The sequence below is a fragment of the Cyberlindnera jadinii genome (genome assembly GCF_001661405.1).
Source record: "Cyberlindnera jadinii NRRL Y-1542 unplaced genomic scaffold CYBJAscaffold_3, whole genome shotgun sequence".
Classification (NCBI taxonomy): Eukaryota; Fungi; Ascomycota; class Saccharomycetes; order Phaffomycetales; family Wickerhamomycetaceae; genus Williopsis; species Williopsis jadinii.
Window position 1 is genome coordinate 613306 of NW_017963654.1, and position 20861 is coordinate 634166.

The following is a 20861-nucleotide window of genomic DNA, read 5'->3' on the forward strand; positions in this document are numbered from 1 at the left end:
AGGTGTGTGTAGAAAGCACGTCTTTGGTGGCTTTGGCTGTACAAGCCCGCGTGAGTTGGGAGAGCGCAGAGGAAGAGGAAGAGGAAGAGGAAGAGAGCTAAACGATGTAGTAGTTTCTATATATTGAAGAGGTAGGCGAAAATACGGGTTGTCTATAAAGACAGAAGGTCTGTCCCACTATGGGTTCACTTCCTTGACACGGCACTGCCATCCATTCTTGTCCAGCAACGGTAAGGACGCACCTAAGCACCATCCAAGTTCGTTGTTGGCAATCTTCTTTGCAGTTCTGAGCTCCCTGTGCAATGGGATGTCATAACCAGTGTGCAACAATGCCACTTGGAATGATAGGTCCAGACACCATTGTGGCTCCTCGGCTAGTTCCTTTAGGGAACCGTCAATGGCACCAAGCGCAGAGGTCCATGTTGACTCACCGTTGCACACAACCTTTGCAAGATCTCTAAGTTCTTCCAACGTGAACGATGATGGCATACCCAATGGGTTGGTTCTGTCGTAGAAGTAGGAGAACACGTACAGATCGGATGACTCTCTGAAGGTTCTCACGAGAGAAGGTTGATGGACACCGTTGAAAGAACATGGAGCAGTCGTACACTCGGCATCCTTCTTCAAGATTGCCTCTGCGAGGAATCTACACTGAGCACCTACTGGTGTCTCTGAGCCTTTGAATGTGATGGAATATTTCTCTCCGCTTTCCAACTTCACTTCAACGTTTTTGGCCTCGAGTCCTGGTGGGATACATGGAGACTCCAAAATCGCAGTCTCTTGGTCAGCAGACATGTCACCATTCTTAATGGCAGTCTGCACGATCAGAGAGTTGATTTTGTTTCTGCCAGCCATCAATCCATATCCCAGGTGAGAGAATTGGTACAGTTCAAAGTCTCTGTTACCGAAACTGATGTCGTACTTGTGTTCACCTTCAACCATCTTTTCGCCATTCTTGAACTCTGGTTCAAAGACAATCTGTGTAGAGCCACCACCAAGGTCAAAAACAGCAGCAGTTGGGAACTTCTCTGACGATCCAATGTTACCCAACAAGTAGTTTGCCGTGATCCACGCATAGACACCTTCATCGTCACCACTCATGATGGAGACACCATCACCAGAGACCACAGCGAATGGGTAATTATCCTCCAAATGTGAACGAACACCTTCCAAGATAGCCTTGGATTTCTCTTCTCCTAATAAACGGAGACCCGCAGTGGCCTTCACAGCCACAGGTGTACAACCTCTGGAGCTTGCTGGCACGGTATCGAGCGCAATCTTTAACAGTGGGTCCAACGAGAGAGCAGCACCTGTTACATCGGTATCAAACGATGACAAACCAGGTTTCAGCATCTCAAAGGTTTCCTTCAACAACTTTGGAGGAGAATAACATGTGTCAAACTCATAAACGTGGATTCTTGAACCAGTAGATCCCGCATCAATCATGACAACGTACTCTGTATCCTTCTTACAGTTTGTCACCGCGTTGCTATTGTCCTTGAAATCTGCTTTGGAGCCAGAGCCTTTGTTACCCTCAACAGCGTCTTCTAACTGCTTCCCACTTTGGTTATCCTTATCAGGAACCCCTTCGTAAGGCTTGTTGGAGTCCTTGGTGGCTGCAACACTGCTGCCCTTTCTACCGCCGTTTGACGATCCAGATCCAGAGTTCGAGCCCTCTGGCTTTGGAGCCTCCTTCAACGGAGCGCCGTCATCAACAGCCTTTGGGCTCTGTTCAACACCTGCGCTCTCCAAGTCTTTCACAGAATCGTCAGCAAACTGGGGAGAGGTTCCAAAGTCCACCTTTGGAGTGTCGTCAGCACCAACACGATCGTTTGATCCCTTTGTCTCAGCGTCAAACTCACCAGCGGTGTTATGAGTGGATTGAGAAACGCCCTTAAAGGACTCCTGGGCTTTGTCCAGAGATTGTGACACGCTCGAAGGAGACGTGATCAGGAACCCTACAATTCCAAGAATCACCAGCGTGGCAAGAAGAAAACGTGAATTACGCACTGTCAGAGCAAGACCAGCCATCTCTCTGTTGATATTATCGGTATATTTCCTCCAAGAGATGTGATCCTGTCGCCGTAAAGAGAAAGAGAGAGAGGTGGAAGAAGAAAGTTCTTGGGGAGCACGAATTTTCACTTTTGGCCCTTTGGCTTTGGCTCGCGTCGTTCCACGAGGGACCGCGTAGTGGGCAGTGGGTTTTTTCCTCTCCTTTGCACTCTCTGTGCGTGTGTGTAACAAAAGCGTACTGGGGGAGAAAAATTAGCTGGGCTTTAGCTGGGCTTCGCTTAGGCGGTGCCTATGTTACGATGGTGAAGATAGGTGATAACTGTGTGAAGGAGGCTTAAGATGTCACGTAACTCTGACAAGGCCAATACAGTGCTATTCCGGTACCAAGAGCAGCAGGCTGAAGCTAATGGCTATATCGACTATAACTCTACGCAGAGGCCACGTGCGGTTCAAAAGGTTTCAACTCTGAAAGATGCGGAGGCATGGAGGAAGCAAGTGTTGACAGAGATCAACCAAAAGGTGACGAAGATTCAGGATGTTTCACTGTCCGATTATCAGCTGCGTGACCTCAACGATGAAATCAACAAGCTCATGCGTGAGCGGGTTGCTTGGGAATATCGAATCAAAGAGCTCGGTGGTGCGGACTATAAGATGAGCTCAAATTCAAAGATAGCTGGAGGGGTGGTTATACGAGGTTATAGGTATTTTGGAAGAGCCAAGGAGTTGCCTGGTGTGAAGGAGTTACTGGAAAAGCAACAGATGGAACAGAGGGAGAAACAGCAGATGAAGAATAAGATGAAAAATAATGCCCAAAGGTTGAAAGAGCTGGAACAGAGAGTCGGGTTGGAATACTACGGTTATCGGGATGAAGAACCAAGAATCAACGCGGACAATTCGAAAAAGGTCCTCAGACATGCAAAGGACATACTTGGAGATCTACTACAGACTGACCAGGAAGTGGAGATTCACGCGGATGATGATGATGAATGTAAAGCTGATACTGATGCCTTGTTGAAGTACGAACGCAAAATTACCAGGCAAAGATTGAAACAGAAGAAGCAATGCAATTCACCAGAGTTCACCTTAGACTCCGAAGAACCTCCAACTCTCCAGCAGATGGAAAAGATCATTGTGGATAGAAGAAGATTACAACTCGAACAGAGGCTAAATTTGTAGAATGTGTTTGTTTGAATTTAATGGGTCAGGTCAAAATGGAAATAACGAACTATAATGCATAACAGTCATAAACAACTTCAAATATTCCAAATGCCATGTGTGCGGTTTCGGTCTAAGATGTTGCTGTGGCTATGACAACATCTCCTTTACCTGCAAAGCCTTAGAAATCATAGGGCATTGCACTTGTTTAAGTGGGAACAGTATGAGCACCAGCAGACCTGTCCGCTTCATCTCAAATTATCGATCATGTTAGGGGGCTTCCTCTTCGAAAACTAGGTGACTTATTGCTCTAGTCCGATAGGACCCCATGTTGAAGTATCAAAGGCTCTCTCGTCTTGTTCAGACTTAGAGCTAGATCCGTTCAGAGAACTCGTCGAAGCTGGGTTGGTCTTTCCTTCTGCTTCGTTTTCTTCTGCGTCTTCCCCTGAAACGCCCACGGATCCCTTGGAGCCCTTGGAACTCTTGCTGGAACTCTTAGAGCTTCTGATATCCACCTTTTGTTTCTCGTTAGAACCAACATTAGACTCTTTATAAGTGGCCTTTGAAGAACCAGAATCACTATCTTCCTTTGGTTCAATATCGGCATTAGATCCCTTCAGTGTTTTCTTCAAAGATGAAGTGCCCTGTACCTTATCCTCTTCCTTGCCCACTTCTTTTTGGTTCTCTTCTTCTTGGTCATCTTCTCCAATCTCTTCAGGTTTCGTATCAAAAGTCATCAAAACGCCTGTACTGTCCTCTTGAGCTTGCGCATCCTCTGAATCAAATTGAGACTCCAGCAAAGAACCATCAGCGGAATCATCAGAAACTCCAGAACCATGAGTCACTTGAACAGCAATATCGTCATCACTGAGTTCGTCTGGCTCGGCAGCCATAACAACTTCTTCATCCACAAGTTCCAACTCGCCAATCTCTTTAAAAGAATCCTTGTTCTCCACAGCAGCGTCATTGAATGACTCAGCTTCATCATCAGCTTTGGTATCCACTAATTCTCCACTCTCTCCATTCAAGGCGTTGCTATCATCATTTCTCTCAGTATCATAGCCATGGTCCTCGTTATCAGTTCCCCAATGTGAGTCAAAAGCCTGCGATGAAACGCTCTTGTAAGCCTCTTGAAAGGTCTCCTTCGCTTTATCCACAGAGATTGAAACCTCGCCAGGAGATCTCGTCGTAACCCATACTAAGCCAATCAGAAATAGCGAAGCGACGGTAAAACGGAGTCTACGAGGTCTCGTCAATGTCAACATCGTAATTCTAGTGTTTATACGCCAATATAAGTCTGTCTAATCAGTCAAGGTCAACGGACAATTGCAATGCAGCCGAGATTTGTCTTCAGACCCTATGTACCCTGCGTTGTGTATCCTCAAGCGGGGGGGGCAGCCAAAATGGAGGAAAATTTTTCTGCTCAGCCGGAGACGGACGCACCGCCTACGCCGATCACTTTGATCAACCGGCCAAGATGAAACATCTGTAGGCTATGCCAGCAGCTACAAGTTACTAGAATCGGCATGGACGTATACTCATCGCAGCGTAGAGAGTCTCAATTGAAATTTAAATCCTGAATTGTTTTGGTTGTCTCTTGCCAGAGTGTTTTGTAAGTTTCATTACCAAGCCATTTACATCATTTGATGAAGATTTCAAATACGATATAGGTCACTGGGGTGTGGATGGCAGAGGCCCCCACCATCTCCACTTCAAATGTTATGGTTTGCACCATGGTTGAGCATACGAGGTGCACTTTTCACCGGGATGAGTACACCCTCGTCGGGTTTAAGCCAATACAGCAGATCAAGTCATCTACAAACATTTGTCTTGAATAGATAGAAAGTCGATAATAAACATGTCATTTATCCCATAATCTTTTCCCCCATTCCTTACTCCTCTCTCTCTTTTCTTTACAAGGTGATTCAAGTTCAAACAAAATATATACAAAACTGAGCTGTAAATGTGACAACGATACAACAGAATGCCATCTATCAAACACGGGCATCCTGTGACCCAAGCACATCACATAGAGAACTGAGACAAAACAATCAAAGAAAAGAAAGAAGCACAACGGAACAGAAAAATGGAAAAACAAAAGTAGAAGAAATCACATCACGATTTCCTTCTCTCAATAGAACATTATATTGCGTAACACGTCGTTAAAGTTGAAGAATGTATGTGTATAGTATGGTTTTCTTTAAATTTTCATCTTTTCGGGGTTCCAAAAGGACTCAAATCTACTTACAAGCGCTAGCCAAGTAAGTAACCAAATCGTTTCTGTCCTTCTCCTTCTTCAAACCACCAAAGGCCATCTTGGTACCTGGAATGTACTTCTTTGGGTTCTCCAAGTAGTCAGACATGGTTTGCTCGGTCCACACAACGGCCTTCTTGATGTTGGCATCAGTGTAAGAGTAACCAGCAGCTTGACCAGAAGCACGGCCAAAGACACCGTGCAAGTTTGGACCAACCTTGTGGGCACCACCAGCCTCAACGGTGTGACATTGGAGACATCTGGTCTTGAAAAGAGTAGCACCCTTCTTCTCGGAACCCTTCTTGTATGGAGCTGGCATTGTGGTACAAATAAATTAATAAAACAACAAAAAAACACTTGTTTGTCGATGGTGTCTGCTTGGTAAAATGTTTTGAAACGGGAGACACACTTGCTCTTTTATACGGAACCCAAGAAAGCCTCCAAATCCATCGACGGGGAGGGAAAAAAAACTTACATGGCTGTTCTCCCTTGGATTATGAATTCCAGCGCTTTGATTGGCCCGGGCAGAAACGCATGGGGGCACGTCAAGCGCCATTCCGGTACCTTGAGATAGTTTTTCTTCGTCGCTACTGTGCTGTAACCTGTGGTGAATGGAGACGTGTTTGCAGATATTTAAAAGACGAATATGGATTCTTTACAGGATTCATTTTCATTTCCACCCTACTTTACTTCAAAAAGCCAGTTGGTCTATGACGAGGTACCGGTTCGACCGTGCTGTTATCGATTCTTTGTTCAGGTATTTGTATGGGATACGCCTCTGGCACTGTAACCCAAGAACCGACGCGTGGCCATTGGCTGCGAGGTTTAACCTCCGGAACTTATCGGCGATATCTCCGGACAGCGCGAGGCCTGAAACCAAAACCCGTGCGAGATTCCAGAGTTATCTTTGAGCAGTAGAAAAAGAAAGGGAAAACGTCATGTACGTAGATTATAGGGTAGTCAACAGACATTCGGGGACTGCTGGATGAATGCCTTTCTATCATGAACTATATACCATAGGGGGAATTGTCAATTCACAGACTTGAAGGTCAAATGAATCTGACAAAAACGTTTATCTAAAAGATCTGGAAAAACATCTCCGAGAGTTTGTCTTTTCTCGACTCGAGCCACAGTGTTTGTCTTTTCTTTTTGTTTTGTCCAAACGATGTCCATCGCCTCCGGACAATAAGATGTCGTAACTAGGAGCCTGGAGACTAAAAGCAGGCATAAGTCATGAAAACCATCATAAGGGGAGTCGCAATTCCGAACAAAACTGCCTAGTTGCTCATAGGGAATTCATCGTCAACTATTGCTCCGAAGCTAGAACTGGCCTACAATGCAGAGAGTTGATCTGTTTCATTGTTTATGGTTGGTTTCAAGCACCCGTTCAGTTCGGTGTTAGGATCCGTTTCCCAGGCAATGAAAATTTTCATTTCTTTTTGTATTTTTTTCCAGGCTGTGGTTTGCTCACCAACTCTTCTATGGCTTGCTGCCTTCAGGGACCTTACAATCGATAGCAAACCAATCCGTTAGTGTCGATGGTTAAAGGGACGTGTGGGATCTGTATTGACAACGATGCAAAATACAAATGTCCTAAATGCGACGTTGTTTACTGCTCGTTGAAGTGTTTTAAGGATCCAAAGCACGTACACAGCAATGACAATGAGACTGGAACACTATCCGCAACAGTAGCAGATGCAACCCAGCCAATTGAACCTGTAGTTGGTACTACAGAGTACCAATCAGTATTCCAAGATGAAAGGATAAGGTATCTACTCAAGTTTGAAGCATTGAGAATCCATCTCTACTCAATTTACAAAATCCTCAAAGATGAAAAATTGACAAGGGAAAAGAAGTTAGATCAGGCTAATGAGAAGCTAAACTCTTTAAGAATTGCCGGAGCTCAGGAGAACGAATTGGTTGAAGAATTTTGCGAATTGGTGGTACAACTAATACAAAAGAAATGATCAAGCTGAAAGTTTCAGTTTTGGTCTCAACAATCCCCTTTGCCCCTTCACTTTGATTCTAAAGATTGAGCCTCCGAGGTCTTGGACGTTTTCACCTAATCTGGCAGGATCCTCCAACTGCAAATTTGCAGTGGTTATGAATAATTCATCCATATTAATTCCTCCAAAGGTACAAGCGGAGATCCTCTGTGCTGGAAGCGTAAACTTTTCCACGAGTGTCCCTTCAGCGTTAAAATGGGCCACTGTCCCTGTGGACCACACGGCAGTGAACAAGTCACCAGATTCGCTGAGAGTAAATCCATCAGGCTCTGGTGATTCAACATCAGGGTACACAGCTCTAATGTCGATGAAGACCCTCTTGTTAGAAATTTCCCCCTCGTGATAATCAAAGGCATATATCTTTAGATCCAGGGAGCTCGTCCAGTACAATGTTCTTCCGTCATGACTCCAGTTGATACCATTCGAGATTAGAACATTAGGGATCACAGTTGTTACTTCATCCGTCTTTGTATCTATCTTCAACAACGCACCTTCTTCAATTGGACCGTAATCGAACGAACCCATGACACCTTGCCAGATGTTACCTTCCGGATCGACGTTTCCATCATTTGATCTCAACTTGGAACCGTTAGGGAATAACCATTTATATTTGAACTCGCCAGTGGTTAGTACGTATTTGGCAATACCGCGCTTGCCGCCTAGATAGACCACGTCGTCATCGTCGGTTAAATATATAACACCGATATATTCATCAGGGATTACAAACTCCTCATGGGACTGCTCGACTTGTTTCTTCTCCTGAGAAGTGTAGTTATCCGCGCTTGTAGCTGGGAGTCTGACTCGGTGGAACTTTCCTGCAATGATATCAACCCATAACAGTGTGTTGTTTGATGGATTGTAAGTTGGGCCTTCTGAAAGGCGCCCATTGTAGTTCAAGAATGGTTCAGTTGGCATTGTTAAACCTCCTCAAGATGTTATACCTCCTTGGAATAACCCACGAGATTGTTAAAGAAGAGATAATAGCCCGTGAGGCTCCCCTTTTTCTGGTATGTGTGTGATCGTTCTACGGATAATTTATCGGGGAGATGTATCCCACCATTAATCAGTGCTTTCTAATTTTCAGTGCGATCCACACATTTTGCCCTTGCTGAGCTGGTGAAGATACGTGATCGAACACTTGGACAGCACGCTCACTACACCTGAAGCTCTCACTAACCAAGTTCAGATTAGAGCGATAAGTTCATTTCGTACAAAGTCGGTCTTTGAGAACTTTTAGAACTAGTACTCTATGAAGAGACCAAATGGTCCTGCGTGTTCATGTACATACGCCAATTGTAAATTATCATTGCAACATAAATTTAGCACTTGATACTTTAATCAGTCTTGGGAATTCACGTCGTATTCTTTTCAATGCAACTCTAAATGGTCACTACGCTACTCACCTATGTGCCTCATGAGCTATTTCAGTCATTTACAAACTCACAAACACCTCCTTGTTTTGATGTTGCCATAGCACACAGGAGAGGATTTTCGATTTGACTTTTCGTAAGATCTTACAGTTTGTCTGCTTTTTTTTTTCGTCTGTTAACGACCGGGACGCACACCGCAACACCGTATGTGTGTGAAAGTATCCGTGGGCTTTTCTCACCAGACTGGTGAGTTTTAGCCACTCAGGACGTGGACAATAACATACGACCTCCAATGTACGAATCGGTCACCCTCAGACCAAGCCAGCTAGTGGTACTCTGGAGCCAGGTGGGTCACGAGTTAAGAATGTACACTAGCTTCTGGCCTATGTCCAGAGTCCAGGTCCCATTTGGAATGGAAGTTTGATGACTTACCTCATGTGTGCCAGTAACGAATAACACATTGCACTGCTGTGCGCTAGCCTGTTGGAATAACTTTGTTCGCTTCAACTCAATCATTCAGAGAGCTCCATGATCTAGATCGTTTGACCATTCCTACGTATCCATGACGTCCATAATTTTCGCCTGTTGGAATTTGAGCATTGTGCACTGTGTCGTTTGGGAAGTTACGGAGTTCCACCTCATACTGTTTCCCACTACATGAGACATACATATCGTGGCCCAATTACTTTAACTGGGTATATCAATGATGTCGGACGCTTCACATCAATCTTATTTGAGTGCATTCTAAGAGGAGCTGAGATTGCGAAAGGTTGAGAGTTTCCGAGGTTTGAGAGCTTGTGCAAACTTTGTTTCACCTTCCTTACATCATTAGTCTGGACATTGCAGGTCGATCTGAATTCTAAATGCGCGTAGCCCCATGTGCCTTAAGAATGTATTCGTCCAACTAGCCGGGGGACGTTGAATAGCGTCAGTATCTCATAATCAAAGGTGGTCATTGGAACATCTCGGTTGTTGGGGGCCATACAACACACCTTCGTTTACTGCTGTGGACTAGTTCATAAGGTTGCTATCGTTAAGGTTCAAATTAGGTGGCATATTTTCTAACTTGTATGTGTGTATGGGAGCTACTGATGAAAAGTCGGACTGAATAGTTAACCCCTCTCCCCTATTGTTCTTCATTCCAGGAATAAATGTACCAGTACAAACACTTTGGATGATATTTCACTACTTAATCATGGTGGTGGTGCATATACCTAATTCACGCTGCTGCAGACGCCAAGGGTGCTGCCATATATGCTAGCTGAAAACCAAGTAAAAAGTTTAAGACTTATTTGCAATTGCTCAGGGCAGACAGTTGAACTTCATAGATAATACTTTAGCTTGAATGGTTGCGTGAGCGAACAGAATCTCTATGATCCAACGGATATGTAGTGTTTAGTATCATTTTAGATATAGATGTCAGTTCAACGCTTTAAGATAGCTAAACACTTGTAGCGCATGGGCAAGCTGGTAGCCACTGGACGTTAACGAAAAAAGGGTTCAGTTTGAAGTGCTTCGAAGATGTCGGCGAGTGATCAGACTACCAAGCGAAACATATATAGTGTACCACAATTGGGGACAGACTCATGGCCATGCCAGCGTGGCTATACATTCGTTTACAATGGAAATCACGAAACTTTCCTATACTGCAACTGGTCGATATTGTCCATCAGATATATGGTGAAATGCTCATCCCATGAGTTGCAAACACTGAGCAGTAAAAGACTCCCCATGCACTTCTGGAAATAAAGGAGACTGGTGCGTTATAGTCAAACCCCATCACGGCGAATGTGCCCTGCTAATGGCTACAGACAATAGCTTTGATACGTCTTACAAGTTACATCGTCGTCGAAGATGATTGACATCGCTATACATGCTGTTTTCGTGGAAATCACGCATACACGCCCGATCGCAGTACATTTGGAGCTTCCATCCGAACGTTTTTCATTCAAGCCTCCAATCACTGATCAGTACCATGTTTTGAAGTTGACAAACTCATGGATTGCTACATATGCGGTGCTTTAGAGTCTACACACACTAGAGGGGACAAAATCCAAATTACTCACTCGCATACATACATAAATCACGTACACAACTTGGATGAATTCACACTGGTGACATTATGTCGTCACGCCAAAGCCGGGAGTGGAACAGAAAAAAGGGGAAATTCCAACAGACAACTACAGGCTCAAGATACTGCAAACCGAATTAATCTATTTGTCCAGGAGTTGCCAACGTCGACCGAGTCCATGACTCCTCAAAATTCAAATAGGGAACGAGACGGCTGTTGGCTCTCTTGGACTCGGGCTTCGGGTTTCTTTGTAATTATTACGATGTTGTACGCCCTTGTATTTTATAGCTGCTGGCGGAATTCACATGTACCATCAAGCTAGACACACATAAAAACCACATGAGAGATTAGCGCAAACCCTGCTATTGGGTTGGCGCACGTCCGCCCAAAGAACATCTAGGCAAAAAACCAGTGATCGTCTGAAATTGTGTTTTCCAAAGCAAATAAGTGACCAACCATAGCATTTGACGCTGGGAAAAGGGAGTCTCGTGGCTGAAACTACGTACGCTTGGTAAGCAAACGGTTGATGGCCTGTGGTTTGCTAATGTCTTCATATGGGTAATGGGGATTCACGAACTTGTGAACTATATCGATTGTAGATCAGTAAAGTAATGTCTACGTACATCCCATGTATAACAGGGGAGGCTAATATAAAACTTGGAAGAGGCGAGGCAAAAGTTGTCCCCAAAGGTGATGAAAAAAGGGAGGAAGAATAAACGGGAAATTTACAGGGAAAAAAAGAAAAGCGGAAGGAAAAAGAAAAGAAGCAGGAGCCAGTGGTTAATTTTGAGTACCCAAAAGAAACTGTGCAGCTGTAAATTGTGGACCAGGTAGACACCAGAAGCTGGCTAATTTTAGGGAGCAACTTGGAGCTAAGTAATTTTGTTGTAGACTCTGAATATTGTTGAGTCAAGACTCATGAGTATTATTCATCCTACACCGAAGCTGTTGATTTGTATTGGGGATGGTGTAGTGTTGGCACTGTTGGTCTTTGTCTGCTGTAAGTGTAGTCTGGACCTTTTCCAAAACAGCATCGGCTAGTGGAACGGGCTACGGAACCCTACGGAGAGGAGGGCAATGGCAAAGACCAAAGAAAAGGATTGTCCTAATATTAACATTGGCCTGCGATACGTGACGCTGTGGACATCATGCATAACGTCTCAAAATTCTCATTTTGTTTTGCAGTTCGAGAAACTGCTAACCCAAGCAGCTGCCCAGTAAAGAAGCCTTTTTTCTCGGACACTTTTGTGGGAAAGTTTTTCTTTTGGGGCAACATTATACAGACACGTACGTACATTCATGAGGCTTTGATCACATACACCACATGTAGCTCGCACTTTAAAATTATGAAGCTCACAGAGTGGCATACATATCTTCACCTTAAGCTGGGCTGTTTGTAGAGAAGAGAGGGTTTATATATGAAATGGGTCGCCAAATATTCTTCATCCATTCTCTACTTTCCCAGATTATCAAAAGACGAAACACTCAATTCAACTCAACAACATGGATATCTCATTCCTATCACCAGAGGCGTTCATCCAAACGGCGCACAAGATGTATGCCCTGGACTCACTTGATCCAAATACGAACTGCGAACTGTTGGCTCTAATATCAACCACAAAGCTGTCACACAACACGATGGTCCATGTTCTTTACTATCTGCATCTTTTGCTAACACACAGAACATATCTATATCATCATCCCGCCACTCAAGGTCACAGCCAGAGTCGTCAACTTGGTTTCAACACTAGCTGCAGAGAAAAACTGCTACCCGCTCCTCATAGACGCACATCCGCTGACCTTTTCGAACTTTTAATTGTTCTCATGATGGTTGCCAACAAGGCGAACGATGATTCTAGTTACACAATGAAGACGTGGGAAAACCTCACACCTTTGAGTATTTCCGTACTACGAAAGCGTGAACTTATTGTGCTCAAGAAACTCAACTACAATGTGTTTCTAAAAACCGAAGATCATGCGAAGTGGTGCACACAAGTCTACGCCATGGTGAGAGGAGCACTTCCGAACGTGCACCACCAAGACGTTTCCCAACAAGGGCAACCGAAAGAAACATACCCAGTTCAGGCCGGACCTTTCACCACAACACCTCTTTGCAACGCTGTATCTTCCTTATCACCCTTGGACTCGTTGCCACTAACTCCAAGATCGCCTTCACTGGATTTGTTGTTATATGCGCATGCGCCAGTTGCAAGCTTACCAAAGCGCAAGCTCTACGATGGCAACGCAGAACAAAGATGTGCAAAGAGAAGTTGTTACAACAAAGCCAATGATAATAACAACTCCTATGGAGTCGTAACAGATCTTACTTTTACTCAAACTCTCACGGCACCAAGCATTTCACTACCATTGCCAGCATTTCCGTATGAACAGCAACTCAATCAACAACAATACCAATATCACCACCAAAATCAGCTTTTGACTCCATTGAAACGTTTCGACTACGAGTATGAGTTACAGGAGCATCCACAAGACTGTTCTTGTTGTGCTTTAACACGTATGACAGACGTTTATCACAACAACTTGAGAAATGGATTGAAACTTTAGTTGAGATTCTGAAGGGAAATGGTGAATCTAAGCATTGCGGTTTGGAAGCGGGATGTTTTACACATGTAACGTATGATGAGTAAAAAAAACATGAGAAAAGTCGGGCAGCATATTTAATGGAACACACAAGCTGCATCAAGGTGGGAATGTGGAAATGGAGAAGGACTGGGTACAAGTTAAGGTGTCTTCGGTGATGTGAACTATTCTAAAATTAATTAAGAGTCCATGATGGACTAACAAATTGGAATGTCGCATTCATCTAGCTGTATGTTTACATACGTAGTTCCCGGAATGCGAACTAGATATAGTATCAAGGCTGATGACAAGTTTCAAGTTCAGCAAGGTGTTGCAGTCGGACACAACTATAATTGGGTGAGGTAAGCGATTACAAAGGCCCAGTGGTAAAAGATTTTGTCTGTAGTTTGTTTGATACTATGTATGGCCCTGTTCCCCCCCCCTCGCCCCCTATTTACCAGTTGATTGGATGGCAACTCTATATGTTGTTTTACAATTTGAGACTTTGCCGTTTTTACCTGTACAAGCTTTGGTGTGAAACCATGCAGTAAAAGTCTACAAAAAATGTGATTACGATACATAGCAACAACTTTCGTCCATGATCTGGATGCTGTCGAACGCCTTTGTCACTTTTCTTTGCGATTTTCAGGTCTGCGCAACCAATATGCTGTCCCAAAACATTGAACAGAAAATTCCAGTTAATATGCGTGCCAGCATCCCAGACCTGAGTCCTGACCATAAATGGTCCAAATATATACCTAGAGCTGATCACTAATTCTGTGTGGTCTTTTTTAATCGTTTTGAAGAGAAATAAGAGCAGTCAATCGTTTCAAACCGGGATCGAAAATACCTGTTAGTACATGACCCTACACACTGGGCTGTGAAAGGGTATTAATTACCGTGGTGTAGCCCACAACCCAGACGGAAAAGTACATACATAGCATGAAAGTGCCCAATCTTCAAGGCATAAAAATACAGGCACAGCCAAAAAAAAATCGATTGCTTGAACTAGGTTTTATCACCTCTAGACATAGTCCAGCAAGATTTTACTCACATTCTCTTCTATCTTGTATACTCTCTCCAGCAACGCATATCTCACTCTATTGGTTGTTTTCATGCGCTTATATATGGTCTAAAGGCGATAAGTCAGCCAATACACGCTGATGAATTCCTAAAGCTAAACTCTGGATGGTGTACGATGATTATTTGGACGCATAGATATGCAGGCGTAGGCATAGCGCTTGATATAGACGCCAAATTCACTGAGCGTCTGTATTAACGTGTTCACTATTTTAGTCGATGAATTGCTTGAGGAGAGCAAAAGTTGTAACACTAATACGTGCACCTGGCATGGCAGCATGGCTTTTCCTGTTTTGCGATATGGGTTATGCTGATTCCGATCTGCCAGAGTTGGGACATTTTTAGCTAACCGTTAAATATAACCAAGGCAAGTCACAGAAGGCTGCGAGAATTCTGGCTTACGGTAACGTCTGCACAGCTCCGCTTCAGCCAAAACCGTCCCGTGGAATTTGGACAAGTTGTAATTTGGGCCTGTGGAAGGCGATCCCATTCATGAAACAGAGTTTGGAAATAATCACAACCACATTGCTGGAAACTCATCTCTTGCTTGCAAGTCCGTTGTAACGTTGTAACCTCTGAGAGGCCCAGCTTCTGGCTACTCTGAAACCTATTGTACTATCGTGTGTTTCCTTTTCTCATCCCTGACAACGATTATGGTGAAGCTGATGCAGTCAAGGCTAATTTCTATCCCAGAGTCCTGGCAGCTGCTACATGTGCATTTTGGTCGTAAACCACCCCCTAACTATTTTGCGTAAGGCTCCTTGTGCACAACACCGTTCAAGCCCGTTACATCGTCATCCACCGACAAACCATGGCCAAGTTGTCCACATGTTGGCTAAGGTCCAATGCAGTGGTGGACAACATGTTCGTTGCTCATTAACCCCTCGTATGATGAAGCCCTGTCACATTATTAGAAAGCAGGGCATCATATTTTCGCACGCTGCTTGGTCCTTCTGTATAATCAAGGATAACCCAAAGCCATTGTGGCATCTTAGCATGTCTCCAGGCTGTCAGCGATGCCCAAGTTCCTCTCTACCAAGCCAATAGAGAGAAATTTCGCCAACGCACCCGCAGGGCCCATCGGGGCTCGACACCTGGAGATGTGACAACCAAACCCAAACGCAATTCGCGAATTACGCTACAGACTTGCAGCCGACCCCAAAGAACAGCAGGAACATGAAAAACAAACACAAAAACACCAGTGCTATTTGATACCCTCGGAAAAGCTGTGGCACAACATCATCAGTGTTGACTACTGTGACCTCGTTTACGGTTAACAATATAATTCAGGCTATTGTTACCAGAGCATTTATGAGATGGAAGCGACGGACTGTGCTGATAATTTACTCAAAGAATCCGTACTACAAGCGCTGTCGTTGCCTTCATCTCTTGATAACAACTTTAACGTTATATCATCCCCAGTTAATGACGCCTATATGGTGAGCTGCGCGGACTGCATATCCGAATCTCTAGCGAGAATACTGCTCAAGATGGATGGTACCTTGGAGTGTCCGACTTGTCACGAGCGTGTTACCATGGTGGGACCTGTGGAACCTTTACGGCGTATCTACAATCTGGTATCAGATGATACAGACAACCAATATGGGCATGAGGAAAAGAAGGAAAATCTGTTGTCTTTGTTCTACTCCATTGCAAACACGGTAAACCAGCAAACCACTGTACCTACATCGTCGAAGTCTAAAAGGCTTCAGCGACCAAGTGAGGCCTCGATGTCAAAGAAGAGTGACATTCTGGTCACCTCGAGGTCTTCATCGAACCTGTCCAAGCTTTCTTCAAACCCCTCGTCAAACCTGTCCAAGTTACCTTCCTCTTCCCTTTCGATGAAACACAGCTCAAATGCATCAATACACACACATTCAACGCAGTCAATGTCCACACTCCCTACTGCTATGGTTCAAGGAGCCGCACCTCAGCCACAACTGTCATCTATCAAATCACCAATACAGAAGAATAAGGAATTCTTCTTTGTGAAGTGCTTCCCCACATATAGACGCCATTATCAGTACAGTACGCATTCGAAGTTTCTGAAGGCGAAATCGAAAACGTTCATTCAAACAAGGATCTCACCAGGTGCACAATTTTTCGCATTACTGTCCCCAAGGAAGTGGGAAGTCTACGAGATTCCAGAAGACCCTTCAAAACCACCAGTTTTACGCTGTGTAGGGAAATCCACTGGTGAGTATGGCCCAAACTTTGAAAATTTAGAAAAACCACCCATGAATGAGTTGAGAGAAGGTAACACTAATGCCAATGACTTCTTGAAGAAATTAGCTGATTGGGAACACCTGTATTGCTCTATCTCGGACTCTTATCTTGTCATTTCAGGAACCCATGGAATTTTAAGGGTTTATGATTTGGGCTATCGTGGGAGACCAGTCTATCTATACGCATCCAACTTCCCAATCCGTTGTATTGACATCTCTCCCTCGTCAGAGCTTGTCGCTTATGGCATTACGGGTAAAGACCGCGTGAGTGGAGCTGAGCATGCACTTATTATGATGCACAAGCTAAATTTCAACAATGGATTGTTATTCAAAGTGGATTCTACAACTGTGAAACTCCCTTACAGGGATCCGATAAACAAAGTCTCGTTCTCTACGGATTCGAATTATCTGTCGTGTTCCACAGCATTGGAGTCAAGGTTCCTAACAGTCTTGGTTAAAGATGCTGAGCACCCAAAACTTGTTATGAAATCTTTAAGAACACTGGATACTTCTTTAGAGTCCGAAGGTATCACAGATATCAAGATGTTTGACAACAGTCGATTTATGTGTGTCACATCGGTGGCCTTTAACGCATCTCCCATCATCGTGGACAACAACATTGCACTAACAAACGGTTTAGAAACAGTTGCACAACCAAAGCTTGTGATGAAACTTTCAGAAGTTGGAACCCAAATTCACAAGTGTGCAATTTCGCCTAGAAATGACGCGGTGGCATTTGTTGATAGAAATGGAACAGTTTACTTAATGAACTCCACGAGAATGGACCAGGACCACAAGAGATTTTTCATAGTGGATCAAGTGAGTAATGCATTTCGTGAAAGGGAATCTGCTAGTGCAATGTTCAGCGCCGACGGACACAGGCTGTATCTCGTTGATAGGAAGGGAATCCTTTATGTTAACGATTTTGCATCCGGCTTGCCAAAAGATCCAGAGATTACTCGCTGTAAACCTCTTGAGAGATGAAAAACGTTTGTATTATACATTGCATAATTAATAATAGCATATCATTAACATGGATTCTTCGTGTAAACGAAACTTACGGTGAGGATGCGATCTCTACACACAGCTATCCCAGTAGCTCTCTAAGTTGAGTAGCCGTGAGATATATTGTTGATGTCCGGGTGTGTTTATGCAAGCGCCTCTTGGACGGATGATTCCCATATTAAGATGGTTTGAATTGTATATAGATAGTTATTGTAGTTATAAAATACCTCAAAGATATTAAAGGTACAATTCTATACTTGTTTATCTGTATATCATTCGATATTTTATGAGATTTCTAGAAATTTTTGTTTTTTTGGATAAGTCCATTTTCCACCATATAATTTACTGCAACAAGAAAACGATCAATGCTAAGTTACTACCATCTAGAGATTCTTAATACATATGATCAACATTACAACTATTAGCTAAACCAATTAGTCTTTTAACATATAACCAAAGCTTTATAGCTATCTGAGCCGTGGTTGCTTATATTTACGAGCCAAAAATTCTCATGATTGTAGTTATCTAAAGCTGCGGTTGTAGTAGTGGCAACTAAAACCCGGACATCATTCACGTTGTGGTTCATAGCGTGCAACGTATATAGCATCTAGCGGTATTTACAGAGAAGTGATGTTTGTATAGAATTTGAAAGTCTATACCCCTTTTATGATCGATGAAAGCGTGTTGTACCTGTGTAATGGGAACATCCTTTTCTTACTGAGACATGTCTGATGCGTGTCCAAGTAGTAACAATGTTTTGATCGGATGACTAGTTTAGATATTGCGCCGTCAATGGAAGCAGACTGATCACCTTAGGGAGGACATCTACAAAGTTGGCCAGCCATTACGATATGATGTGATATTTGATGATCTGATATCGAAGTGAGACTGAATAATTATACAATGCGGTATTGTGAAGCGTATCAAACGCATCAAGAGCCTGCTGCGGACATGTCAAACGAGCAAATTGGAAATGTTCATCACACCCTTTTCGCCTATAGTATTAGGGGTTCCCTCATTGTTATCTGGCGGAGTCGAATTTTTGAACGAACCATTAGTAGATGCCGATGCCGATGTCGATGTAGGTGGGGGTAGCGTCGCTGAAGCACTCGAAAAAGAAAACTCCTTCTTAAAGACATCATCTTTCACTTCTGTAGTTTGCAACGAAGATATCAACTGTTGTGGAGGAGGTAGTTGTATATGATTTTGTTGTATTGAGTCGTTCTGTTTCTGATAACCTGGTGTGGCCCCGTTGCCGTTACTTGTAGGTAATGACGAAAGTGGAGTTAATGGCATTAGGCCTGGCATTGGTGGGCCATGTGAAGTTTGGAGGTTAGGCGATAGATAAGAAGACGAGTAGGAGCCCTGACGTTTAGCCATATGGTTTGGAAAGAGATCGTGTGCCAAAGAAGATCTTCGTGATGTTGCTGACGAGTTGAGCAAGTTGTTCATACCGTTATACTCTGAGATGGAACTATTTCTCGAGGATCCAGTCCTCGAGTAGGGTGAAGAAGCTGCCGTCGTGAGTATTGTTTGGGTTGAATGACGACGAGCTGGCGGGTTGTTTCCGTACTCGTCAATAAGCCTTTTCAATCCTGGTTGTTGGAAATAAACCTCGTGCGAGATACTCGACGACCGTTTGATAGGGGGTAAAATGGGTGCTTGCGTATGTTGTGCATGGGAAGGTTGAGGGAGTGACTGCTGCTGTTGCTGCTGTTGCTGTTGCTGCTGTTGTTGTTGTTGCTGTTGCTGTTGTTGTAGCGATGGAAGGCTCTGTCTCTGCGAATACTGATAAGGGTCAAAAATCCCGGTATTAAACGTTGGTTGAACAGGTTGTTGTAGAGGTTGTTGTACAGGCTGTTGAACATGATGTGGATAACCTTGGGTCATAGGTTGGACGTCCTGGAGAATGGCATGTGAGGATGCCCTTCTTCTTCGATTTGCTCCACCGTTCCACCAGTTCTTAATGGCATTATCGGAACGGCCATTCAAATGCCTTGCAATTTCCGCCCATCTTTTACCATATTTGGCCACAAGCTCTTCAATAAGCTGTCCTTCTTCAGCTGTTATGGGATTACGATTCAGCGAAGGCTTCAGGTTCTGATGGTATCTCTCCCTGCACTGTTTTGGAGTTCTTGAGCCGAGACTCTGTGATATTCTTACCCAGTTTGCGGGCCCATAAAGGCGAATAGCATCCAGAAGTTTACGATCCTCTTCAGGAGACCATGGTCCCCTACGGATATTCTGCGCTGGTTCCTCCTTGTAAGAAACTTGGACGCTCATGGTTCTTCACTTGCTTCCTCCCTCTCTTCAACTGTAAATATCCGAGTCAACAGTAGACGTCGTCCTCTGTAGTGGAGATGAAAAAGGAAGAGGGTCAATCCCGTAGCAAACCGAAACCCACACACAGACGGACGCACAGCCAAACACTGGTTGATTTTTAGGTGAGGTTAGAATCAAAGAACACCCACCTGCTTAGAAACAAAAAATAGCCTTATAAAAACACACGCTCAATAGTGGATCCAGGAGGGTAAACGATAGATTGAGACCGGCGTCCAGCACTTGAGCACAGAGGGGCAATAATCTTAAATTATATCTCTCTGTTTAAATCTGTGTCGGAATTCCACCAGATATTAAAAAGTAGGGAGGCTTTTTGGTCTTTTAATTCTGGGTGGGCCGTCCGACGTATGTTTTTGCCCTGCAAGTTTTTTTTCCCTGTTTTTCTCCCCTTCTTTTTGGTTATATTTTCACCAGGAAATCAACAACTTCCACGTACCAATTATGCGTCCAAATTGGGCAGCACTGGTGAATATCCACGTCTCGATTGGAGTGTGTGGTGGGCTTTGGTCCGTAGTTTATTTCGCTTAAGCCAGAACGTCCAGGAAAATCAGAAAATAGCACTGGAAACGCCTTGAATTCTGAGCGGCCCGTTACTGATTAATTTTTTTCTTTGTGTGTGACAAGAGAGAACCCTTAACAGACAAGTTGCTTTTATCAACGGGGGGAATACAAGCGTGACAAGTGTAGATGAACCTGAGCTGGGAGGAACAGACAATAAAAGGATGGCAGGTCTACTTTAAAATATACTTTTTTTCCCTTCTG

General features: G+C 43.9%; 9 protein-coding genes across 9 annotated transcripts; 4 read left to right on the forward strand and 5 right to left on the reverse strand.

The window, feature by feature from the left end:
• Positions 1-177: 177 nt before the first annotated feature.
• Positions 178-2031, reverse strand: GDA1 (guanosine diphosphatase; the record flags this gene model as incomplete). Its single annotated transcript, XM_020213296.1, has 2 exons — positions 178-1467; positions 1624-2031. 2 exons carry the CDS (start codon positions 2029-2031, stop codon positions 178-180), a joined length of 1698 nt encoding a protein of 565 aa, XP_020071888.1.
• Positions 2032-2332: 301 nt separating this feature from the next.
• On the forward strand, positions 2333-3250 carry ISY1 (Isy1p). Its single transcript, XM_020214565.1, has one exon. The coding sequence runs from the start codon at positions 2353-2355 to the stop codon at positions 3187-3189; it is 837 nt and encodes a 278-aa protein (XP_020071889.1). The 5' UTR covers positions 2333-2352; the 3' UTR covers positions 3190-3250.
• A 115-nt stretch (positions 3251-3365) lies between these two features.
• Positions 3366-4451, reverse strand: CYBJADRAFT_166633 (uncharacterized protein). Its single transcript, XM_020214566.1, has one exon. The coding sequence runs from the start codon at positions 4431-4433 to the stop codon at positions 3471-3473; it is 963 nt and encodes a 320-aa protein (XP_020071890.1). The 5' UTR covers positions 4434-4451; the 3' UTR covers positions 3366-3470.
• A 543-nt stretch (positions 4452-4994) lies between these two features.
• Positions 4995-6112, reverse strand: CYBJADRAFT_148546 (c-type cytochrome). The gene has a single exon (XM_020213297.1). It carries the CDS (start codon positions 5739-5741, stop codon positions 5409-5411), a length of 333 nt encoding a protein of 110 aa, XP_020071891.1. The 5' UTR covers positions 5742-6112; the 3' UTR covers positions 4995-5408.
• A 693-nt stretch (positions 6113-6805) lies between these two features.
• On the forward strand, positions 6806-7456 carry HIT1 (Hit1p). Its single transcript, XM_020217835.1, has one exon. The coding sequence runs from the start codon at positions 6961-6963 to the stop codon at positions 7387-7389; it is 429 nt and encodes a 142-aa protein (XP_020071892.1). The 5' UTR covers positions 6806-6960; the 3' UTR covers positions 7390-7456.
• On the reverse strand, positions 7390-8343 carry CYBJADRAFT_171863 (regucalcin; the record flags this gene model as incomplete). Its single annotated transcript, XM_020216266.1, has 1 exon — positions 7390-8343. One exon carries the CDS (start codon positions 8341-8343, stop codon positions 7390-7392), a length of 954 nt encoding a protein of 317 aa, XP_020071893.1.
• A 4029-nt stretch (positions 8344-12372) lies between these two features.
• Positions 12373-13434, forward strand: CYBJADRAFT_161343 (cyclin family protein; the record flags this gene model as incomplete). Its single annotated transcript, XM_020213602.1, has 1 exon — positions 12373-13434. The coding sequence occupies one exon, from the start codon at positions 12373-12375 to the stop codon at positions 13432-13434; it is 1062 nt and encodes a 353-aa protein (XP_020071894.1).
• A 2327-nt stretch (positions 13435-15761) lies between these two features.
• PTR3 (Ptr3p) lies at positions 15762-17792 on the forward strand. Its single transcript, XM_020214567.1, has one exon. It carries the CDS (start codon positions 15846-15848, stop codon positions 17736-17738), a length of 1893 nt encoding a protein of 630 aa, XP_020071895.1. The 5' UTR covers positions 15762-15845; the 3' UTR covers positions 17739-17792.
• A 1920-nt stretch (positions 17793-19712) lies between these two features.
• On the reverse strand, positions 19713-20042 carry CYBJADRAFT_124481 (Homeodomain-like protein; the record flags this gene model as incomplete). The annotated part of the gene is made up of 1 exon (XM_020212537.1): positions 19713-20042. A coding segment is annotated over one exon (330 nt), but the record flags the coding sequence as incomplete, so codon positions are not given.
• Between the last annotated feature and the right edge of the window lie 819 nt (positions 20043-20861).

Coding starts and splice junctions, on each gene's coding strand:
- CYBJADRAFT_166633 (XM_020214566.1), bottom strand. CDS start 4,433: ATGTTGACATTGACGAGACCTCGTAGACTCCGTTTTACCGTCGCTTCG.
- HIT1 (XM_020217835.1), top strand. CDS start 6,961: ATGGTTAAAGGGACGTGTGGGATCTGTATTGACAACGATGCAAAATAC.
- PTR3 (XM_020214567.1), top strand. CDS start 15,846: ATGGAAGCGACGGACTGTGCTGATAATTTACTCAAAGAATCCGTACTA.
- ISY1 (XM_020214565.1), top strand. CDS start 2,353: ATGTCACGTAACTCTGACAAGGCCAATACAGTGCTATTCCGGTACCAA.
- CYBJADRAFT_148546 (XM_020213297.1), bottom strand. CDS start 5,741: ATGCCAGCTCCATACAAGAAGGGTTCCGAGAAGAAGGGTGCTACTCTT.